Source organism: Lampris incognitus, chromosome 1 (assembly GCF_029633865.1).
Source record: "Lampris incognitus isolate fLamInc1 chromosome 1, fLamInc1.hap2, whole genome shotgun sequence".
In the NCBI taxonomy this organism is placed as follows: domain Eukaryota; kingdom Metazoa; phylum Chordata; class Actinopteri; order Lampriformes; family Lampridae; genus Lampris; species Lampris incognitus.
The window spans coordinates 25,103,768-25,113,430 of record NC_079211.1 but is presented as its reverse complement, the minus strand read 5'-3'; the positions used below and the strand labels follow the sequence as shown (position 1 = coordinate 25,113,430).

At 40.2% G+C, this 9,663-nt stretch overlaps 1 protein-coding gene across 1 annotated transcript; it reads left to right on the top strand.

The window, feature by feature from the left end:
* Positions 1-619: 619 nt before the first annotated feature.
* rbm22 (RNA binding motif protein 22) lies at positions 620-8,989 on the top strand. Its single transcript, XM_056282845.1, has 11 exons — positions 620-681; positions 2,572-2,625; positions 3,408-3,437; positions 4,133-4,265; positions 4,385-4,485; positions 4,628-4,800; positions 5,104-5,304; positions 5,895-6,059; positions 6,206-6,294; positions 8,270-8,398; positions 8,835-8,989. Exons 1-11 carry the CDS (start codon positions 628-630, stop codon positions 8,987-8,989), a joined length of 1,284 nt encoding a protein of 427 aa, XP_056138820.1. The 5' UTR covers positions 620-627.
* The last annotated feature ends 674 nt before the right edge of the window (positions 8,990-9,663 follow it).

Genomic DNA, 9,663 nt, shown 5'->3' with positions numbered 1-9,663 from the left:
CCATAATCTCTAACATCCTTCACCTCTCTAATTGGACTTTTCCACTGCTCAGACTTGAATGGGAACAGGTGGACAGCTGTAAATGGACTAGGCCTGCAGAATTGGCTTACACTAGCTCTCTCTCTCTCTCTCTCTCTCTCTCTCTCTCTCTCTCTCGCTCTCTGTCTCTCCGTCTGGCTCTCTCGCTCTCACTCACTCACAGATGCACAACACACATGCACTAACTCTCTTTCATATTTCCATTGCATTTGTTCTGATACTTTTTTCCCCTCTCATCTGAGCTGTATTATACAAAGAGAGCTAGTATAAACTTGGACCACCAGAAGCCCAAGCAGCAATTGCTGAGGCTGCTCCTTAAGATACTACTTTACTTCTCTTTGTTGATTGTGTCTTCAGCCTGTGACAAACAGAATGCTTGTCGCAGGCTGAAGACAAACCTTACTTTTCTTTACAGGTCTGTTGCTACAGGGGAAAAGAAGATGGTCAAATTATATATCAAGTAAAATAATTTCTTGAAATAGGGCGACACCCAAAGGTGAAAGATGGTTTACGTGTGCGTTGGATTGTGGGATCGGAATACTGTCGGCGTTTGTTGTTTGGCCCATTTTGCCTACACTCTTAGTCAAAATGGCGACGTCCCTAGGAGCTAACACGTACAACAGACAAAACTGGGAAGACGCGGTATGTTTGTCTTTGTAAAATATTAATTATATAGTATAGTCAGATCGAGTTACCAATCAAGGGCAAGGGTTTTCGCCTACGATACATTGACGATGTGGTCATAAAACTGGTCCGCTAAAAGCTGATCTCTAAATGTGATAGCGATTTAGCAAGAGTGATGTTAGCTAGCGGAAGCGTGCCAGCTAGCTACATTTGTTAAGCACAATTACGGTTTTTACCTAACAGCTATTGGCTTCACGGTAGTGTACCTAACAACTTACCACATTACAGCTTACTTGGAACTTCCCATTCAGACTTAAAATGGATGGATATTTAACACTGTTGCTTATGTTTGTAACAAACTTACGTTGCAAACCCGGCGATGATCTGGTGAAGTTAACGCACGTTGGCTTCAACTAGCTAGCGCTGTCTAGCGTCAGTTTTAGTTAACTGGCAAGATAGGTTATATTCAACTGATTCAATGTGACAGAACCAATCACCCATTTCATTGACCGAGATAGGTAGCATGAAGTTGACACTAGCCTGTGTGACATAAGTTAACGATCAAGAGTCATAGACAGCACAAACCACCGCATGCCTAGTCGTCTATTCAGATGGTTTGGTGGAAAGTGCATCAAATAAATTGTTAATGGTCTCAGCAATACTTGTTCGTCATCATTTATTTGTGAAGATAACGCACATTGGCCTAAACTAGCTAACGCTATCTAGCGTCGGTTTTAGTTAACTTGCAAGATAGGTTATAGTAAGCTGATTCAATGTGACAGAACCAATCACCCAGATCATTGACCGAGATGGGTAGTATGAAGTTGACACTAGCCTGTGTGACATAAGTTAACGATCAAGAGATGTAGACAGCACAAACCACCGCATGCCTAGTCGTCTATTCAGATGGTTTGGTGGAAAGTGCATCAAATAAATTGTTAATGGTCTCAGCAATACTTGTTCGTCATCATTTATTTGTGCAACCATTAAGCCATATTACAACGTAGCCGATCTGTATCCATTACGTGAGTAGTAACAAATTGTCAGTTTTGATTTGTTGAAGCTAACTTTGTTCTTGTCTGGTCGCCTTATATAGGTCTTAATCTTCCCGTTGGATAACAGCAGCAGGACATTTTATTCTCGAATAGTAAAAAGTAGAGTGATATAGATAGGGCTATAGCTCTTTGACAGCCTGCCGTCACTGCATTGGTTAATATGCCTTTAAAATCGTGGCCATATATGCCCTTTTCACTTGACACTTGGCTTTGTAAGAGTTGATTTAACAACTCAGTATAACTAGCTTAGCCGTCAAGTTATTGTGCTAAAATGGAAATGTAATGGAATAAGGCTGGGGCTCTTCCAGCAGCTCAAACCTGAACTGAACTGCATATTCCGACAGATGGCAAAGTATGTGCTATTCAAACCGACGAGCAATCATTATATTTAAACACGAAATTTGGCCAGTATTCAGAAAAGTACATTTGAGATCGTAAGTGCGAAGTGAGTGATCACAGAGATGTCACATCACAAGGTTGTTAAGATGACGAAATTAAAAGATGACAAATGGGCTTTATTTAAGAATCATTGCATATTCTTACAAACGAGGATTTTTCTTTGGTTTGTTGCTCACATATAACACCAAGACAAGACCCAGAGAAAGAAAATGAAGAGCGTAAAACATAGAATCCAAAATAAAATATTAGTGTGAAAATGCCATTCTTAATATAATGTAGAAATACTAATGTAGTATGTTGACACAAATGCCAGTACAAGATTGTAATGAGGTGAATGAATGCGTAGTCCTGAATGCCAAAAAAAAAGAAGAAAAAAATTATCCTGTAGCACTTCGCAGAGGGCTACAGACAGTTTCCTTCTTTTCCATCATTTCCTTGTTTCTTTATTATCCAGGACTTCCCAATTCTTTGTCAGACATGTCTGGGAGAAAACCCCTATATTCGAATGGTAAGTAAGCATTTTGGGAATATTGCTTTTTTACAAACTGGGTCTTTATAGTTTTTGCTATCGTGCATATTGAGTATATCCTTTTACTTGCTGGCATTTTGGAAATTTTGGACACGGGACCCAAACTAGACAAAACTTTATGACTACCTTATTAATATAGGGCAACAGAACGTAAGCCTTACAAACCTGCCCTTTCAACAACAACAACAACAACAACAACAACAAAAAAACCCATTTAGGCTGTATGCACGATTTCCAATTATCTATGACTTCGCAACTGTGCTGGGCGATTAGTTGATGAGTACTACTAAATACGGTAAGTATAGGCTGGTCATTCCTACAAGTTGAACCAGCAAGTAGTAGCTCAGAAGTGCAATTGAACATTGATATTGGGCACTTCTGGTAATGAATTTTAACTTGCACTTTTGTTTTCACTTTCAAATCATGGTTTAGATTGTTTATCTTTTGCAAATATGTCTGATGCTCATGTTCCATTGCCCCATAAGACAATAGTAAAACAGAGTCCAGCTTTAGTCCTGTATTCAAAATTTTGACAAAGAAGCCATTGAGTTACATGATATAACTGATAAGTGCAGAGAAAAAACTACAATAAGACTCAGGTTGTAAAGAAAACCAGCTATATCCTTTAAGCTCTACCTTATTAATATCTAGACCTAAGTGCAGCACAGTGTTTTTTTTTTTGATTTTTTTTTTTGTTTTTTTTTTTTTTGCTTCACATCAGGGGAAGGCCAATTTAAGTTTGTTTGTGTTATCTTTTACAGACCAAGGAGAAGTATGGGAAAGAATGCAAGGTACCTTTCGCCTTTATACTTTGAATTTCATTGCATACAACATATTGCTGTATTGCACCATGAAGGGGCATGTAGATAGTGATAGTGACACTAGACTAGGATAGTGACATCCAACACTGACATCCATTCCTACCTGGAAGATTACCAATAAATAGCTAGTCTAGACAGTTGTACACAGTAGTTGGTATATATCATATAAACCTATACTGCATATATATTGTATATTACCTACCAGTTATACCACTCACTTAAGTCAATATTCTCTCCGTCTATGCCTGTGTCAATGTTTTTTTTTAATCGGTGGAAAATGTTAACATTGTAATACTAAGGTTATGTCTACTTTACAATAGAGCCCAACTTCATGCAGATTTTTTCCTTCATACATGAAGCTGTTAATTTTTGCTTTATGCACATCATACAATAAATGCTTGCAATTCCCTTATTACCCTTTATTAATTTTCCAACTTGAATATTGTTTGGTACGAAGATATTCTTAGATATTCCTTCTTTTTATTAGAAAATTGTTTTGGTTCTATATGGTCTTCATATTTAGCATCCCACTAAGTCGAATTGTATGTGGAAAACTGACTTGTGTAACATTAAAACTCGATCCTTGACTATAGCTTGAATAGGCTTGTAATAGAAGTCATTACATTCATATAAATTTCTTTGTTGTTGTTTTTTCCCCCTGTCAGATCTGTGCTCGTCCCTTCACTGTGTTCCGCTGGTGTCCAGGGACACGCATGCGTTTTAAGAAGACAGAGGTCTGTCAGACTTGCAGTAAGATGAAGAATGTCTGCCAGACATGCCTGCTTGACCTGGAGTATGGTTAGTCTTCTTGTCTCCTCTCCCTTCCATAGTGTTCTGGGTTTATCGTTTGATGACTCCAACAGATAGATTATATTATCTAAGTAACCAATTTTTCCCCCACCCCTTGTGTTCCTCAGGTTTGCCTATTCAGGTACGAGACACTGGACTGGCCATCAAAGATGAAATTCCGAAGTCAGATGTGAATAAGGAATATTACACGCAAAACATGGAGAGAGAGGTTCGTCTGTAGGCTTTGTCATATGCATATTGTTGCCTTTTGCATGTCATGAAAATACAATAGGTCAGGCTGATAAATATATCCAGCCAAGCTTGGCATTTTGCTCCCATTTAATTGTCATGCCCTACCTTTGTGTCATCAGATAGCCAACTCTGATGGGTCACGGCCAGTTGGCCTGTTAGGGAAGGCCCCAAGTTCCAGTGACATGTTACTGAAGCTGGCCCGTACCACGCCATACTACAAAAGGAACCGTCCACACATCTGCTCTTTCTGGGTCAAGGGAGAGTGTAAGAGAGGAGAGGAGTGCCCTTACAGGTGACTAGAACATCGCTCAATGAGCATACAGTTGTAGTGTCCCAGAGGTCAAACTTGGTGGTGCTGTGGTGCAAGTAATATGCTTTTTTCTTCTTTTTTTTTTGCATCTAGTGGCTGCTTTGACCTAAAGCATTTTTTAGTTAGTCTGTGTATACGTCATTTGATTTACTGGACAGAACAGCTGCAGTGGTCATAACTAAAAGTAATTCCTTCTGGGTGATTTCTTTTTTATTATTATTATTATTATCATTATTTTATTTTTTTATGTTAACCGTGTTTCCCTCCTAACACACACACATTCAGGCACGAGAAGCCCACAGATCCAGATGATCCCCTGGCCGACCAGAACATTAAGGACCGTTATTACGGCATTAATGACCCAGTAGCAGACAAGCTGCTTAAGCGGGCCTCCACCATGCCACGGTTGGACCCACCAGAGGATAAGTCAATCAGCACCCTCTACATAGGAGGACTTGGAGATACAGTCACAGATGCAGATCTCAAGTAGGGATTGTCCTTCAAAGTGATGTTAAAGTTTAGTAGAACCTTGGGTTGTGTAGATACCTGGCCATGATAAGTCCAATTAATCACAAAATATCTTCAGTAGTTGCTCCTTGCACCCCAGATGGATAATCCAAAATATTGGGGGGGGGGTCCTCTCTATTCGCTTTGATTGCACTGTGAAACAGGTCTCAAAGTCACACTTTTAACACATAAACAAACACAAACAAGGCGAATTCTACCAATATATTTAATAACAAGCACTGATGCTTATGTTTTGGCATCTATTTACAGTTATTGGTAAAAGTATTATTTCATTGTTCCTTCTGCGTAGCTTCACATAATATTTAATATGTCTCATAGCATGCTAGCAAGCCAGCTTCTGTCATGAATGCAGGCTTCAGAAGTGGATGTGGGGATTTGGACCAGTCAGATCGATTCTTACACACAACCCAAGGTTCTACCAAACTTCAGCATCACTTTAAGATCTGTTTTAACTGTCATAATTTGGTGGTTATTAGAAATGTTGCTTAAGATTATGGAAATCGTGTTCTGAAGTTTTTTTGATACTTGGTGTTGGTTTACTCTTGTAGGAACCACTTCTACCAGTTTGGTGAGATTCGTACCATTACCATTGTCCAAAGGCAGCAATGTGCCTTCATCCAGTTTGCTACACGACAGGCAGCTGAGATGGCCGCTGAGAAGTCTTTCAACAAACTTATCATCAATGGACGCAGGCTCACCGTTAAATGGGGCAGGTATGTCAATGGTCAACAAAATATAGGTTGAGTCTCTGTGTGAGCTGCAACACAACAGAAATTTACCCTGCCTGTTGTATCCTTGGCACTGTAGGACTAATTTATTTTAAGTAATTGTTTTGTTACTCAAACTACCATCTGGATAGGTCCCAGGCAGCACGGGGAAAGGAGGCAATCAAGGATGGGGTCAGTGAGATGGGTACCAGACTAGACCCTGTACCTGGACTGCCTGGAGGTGAGTCTACCAAGTCAGGTGGAGTTTGGACATGGCACATGCATGTGTATCTTGTGTTGTTATTCTAGTATTTTGTTTTTGCATTCTGTTCGCAGACATCACGAATAATATTTAATTAAAGAGACGACATTTCAACATTGTTTCATGCTTTTGAGCCCATTTGTGGATTTAGGGGAAATGGTCTATTCACCCTTTGCATGTGACGTCACGTCCCACTCACGGGGAATATGAACGCCATGACGGATGGCAGAAGACTTACGATTCTGAGCGCTGTACAACTCAAGTAGAGGCTGTGGTGGACCCAGAGACACCACCTTTGGTTGGAACTGGTGACTGTACTGCGGTAATATGCGTAGGAGATCACTCTTCTCCGAAGGGTTTGGGGTTGCATTGTCCAGATCCTTGTAGAATTTTTCTATGGCTGCCGTTGACACATCTACTTTTTTCCCAGATGGACCTGAACCTGAACTGACCCGTTTGTACTGTACACTGCAGTGCTTCTTAGCAGGATTTGAGAAATCAAACGATTTCGCCTCCTCGAACAGAGCTTTGCCTGGTTTCAACGGAGGCTGTCCCCACAGGTGTGGCCCATCAGTGCAGCTTCTGTCTTCCAGGTGTTTCACGGCGGAGTCTAGTGCATACAGCAGAGCCGTGATGTGGGAGCGGACCTCTCCAAGGCCTGCTTTATATGTGCAGTGGCCGCACACAACGGTTCCATCCTTCTTCACAGACACCCATGGTTTCAGCTGGGTCACAGACAGAGCCTGACTGATGGACCTGAAATTACAGATAGTGCAGGCGGGTCATTCCATGGAAAGTGTTAAGATTGGACTTTGGAAGTTTGAGGTTTTTGATCATAACCAAATATATATATTTTAACCAAAAATTATGTATTTTTAATTTAATTAACACATTTCATATGAAGAGGGAAGTATTTTTGCTCATAAGAACAATAAAAGTCTGAGATTTATGTGATATTTTTTAAGTGTTACCTTACATGAATGTGAGAAATGGTCAGAGTGGACATGAGAAAATGATTGTAATTTAACAAAAACAGCTAAAAATATACAAATTGTATATTTATTATTTAATTGTATTTTGCTTCATGCTAACCAGTACACTTGAATCAGTGGCTTCAGACACTGAAAACATTACTGACAGTTTTATTATGCCTCCTTGTCCCCTTTGAATGTTGTGGACTCAAACTTAACACTTTCTATGGAATGACCCAAATGCTAGCTAGATGGCAAGACTGTGTAACCTACTATGAAATGGCAAGGAAAGTATGAGCTGCTTTTGGTTACAGTCGATTTGAGTTTTGATGGCATCCTAGGGGAAACAGGTTAAAAACATACACAGCTGGCTAGCTATGTCTTACCTTTGCCATTATGAGGTACATCCCCCTGCTGTGAGCGTAGCTCCGTGATTCTCTAACCCAACCAGCTACAAAGAACTGGTAAGCATCCAGACTTTTGTATGCTTTTAGGTCAGCACCTGTGTATGGGGACACTCCGTTGGTAACATAGTGGTACAGATCGTGTGGATTGAACTCGGGCAGACTGGACGATTTTGCTAGATCCGTGAACACATCGGTAGGAAGAAGGTACGGGTCGGTAGCTAACCCTGCTATCGCTAGCTTCTCCACAAGGTGACTCACTTCACAGGAGAACTCCATAACATTACTCTGACTATTGGTAGCCATCACTTAAATTTAAACTATAATAGCTACTCATCCGTCGCAATATTTTGTTTGTTTTTGTTGTTCGCTTTTGAATTTCCCGGTCTATCACTTACTGCCGTCCGTCATGACGCAGTCTCCCTCGTCACGTGATTATTGTGGCGTGTCTGCAAAGGGTGAATATAAGGATAAAAAAAACAGGTTTGGATTACTGAAGAAGCAATTCAGTTTCTCAACATTTAGTTTGGTCTTTTTACGTGTGCAAGCTTGGCCTCTAACTCTCCCTCTGTGCTATAGCTCTTCCTCCTCCACCAGCTTTAGATGAGGAGGCTCCTACAAACTACTTCAACCTGGACCCAAGTACCTCTCCTGCTGTGATGAACATTGCTTTGCCCCCACCCCCTGGCATCAATCCACCCCCTCCAGGTAGAATCTTAGCTGGTGCTCCATATTGCAGATAGTGCAGATTAGTCGGGAATTAAATGTAATGTATGTTAACATTCAGTTTCATTTATGGAAAGCAGGGCTACAATGATTGTCTAAAATGTTAATCGGGATTAACTTAGTTAACGTGATTTCAGCATTTTATATCATCTTGAATACTTCTAACTTCATTAGACATTGTGAATAGCATAGATACCACTGTTGAGTTCTAACCAGTGTGAGAACAAACCTTTAGACAAATTAACTTTTAAATAACCAATTATGGACAAATAATTATGTATTCCAGCTAGAAAAAATAGTATGTTTATGGTATGCTTGTCATGTATTTTATGAGGTTTGTGTTTGATTTAAGCTGTCAAAACAAAAAAATGAATGAATATCGTATACAGTCATTTCACCCTATCCTTATCTGCTGTAGGTTTCGGCCCTCCGATGTTTCACCCCATGGGTCCCATGGCTCCTCCTATGCCCCCACCTATGGGCATGAGACCTCCCGGTCACATCCACTATCCTTCCCAGGACCCCCAACGGATGGGTGCCCATGCAGCACACGGCTCCCGCCATGGCGATTAAAGGCTAGAGTGATAAACTGTTTTTCGGCATTATTCCTGTACGTTGCCTCACCTGTGCCAAACCAGGGTGCGGTAATTTCACTCATAAATTGGGGAATATTGAAACCTGCAGAACACTGTTGTTGAATTCAAAAGGCTGTTGCAGTGTTTTTTAGATGGACTGAACAAGTACTGGTTCTTTCCGGAAAGAACATTATCAGGATTATTAATTACTCTGTAAAAAACATAAGAACAGCCTCTTAGCAGTGAAACATGATGATTAACAATATAAATATCCAATTTTGATGTGCTTCCCAGTGAAGGGAGGTGTCCCCCCCCCCCCCCTATAAAAAGGTTTCCTGTTTTTAAAGGGTTCAAGCGGTTGGCGCCATTGTATATTCTGTATTAGGATGTATCCCTAGAATGAAACTTGTATTAGTCAGTGAGCAAAGTATCCCACGGAGTCGATCTCTGAGGAGCAGTTTTAGACATCTTGATTTCCACTTACTTTTTTTTTTTTTTTTTTGCTACAACCTTAATATTTCACAAAAATTCTTGGTTTATTGTAAGTTTTCTTTGTATGTTTAATTCACTTGTCATTAAAACAATTATCTTGTCAATTATCATCTCAGAGTGCATATCCAAAAATATTAATGTATTACGTATCATGATCTGTAGAGGTGGACAGATTGCATC

Bases quoted from the DNA above. Each gene is read 5' to 3' on its own strand.
- rbm22 (XM_056282845.1), top strand. From the start codon at position 628: ATGGCGACGTCCCTAGGAGCTAACACGTACAACAGACAAAACTGGGAA. The intron at 5,305-5,894 runs GTAGGGATTGTC...TTACTCTTGTAG, and splicing joins GTCACAGATGCAGATCTCAA to GAACCACTTCTACCAGTTTG. The intron at 8,399-8,834 runs GTAGAATCTTAG...TATCTGCTGTAG, and splicing joins CATCAATCCACCCCCTCCAG to GTTTCGGCCCTCCGATGTTT.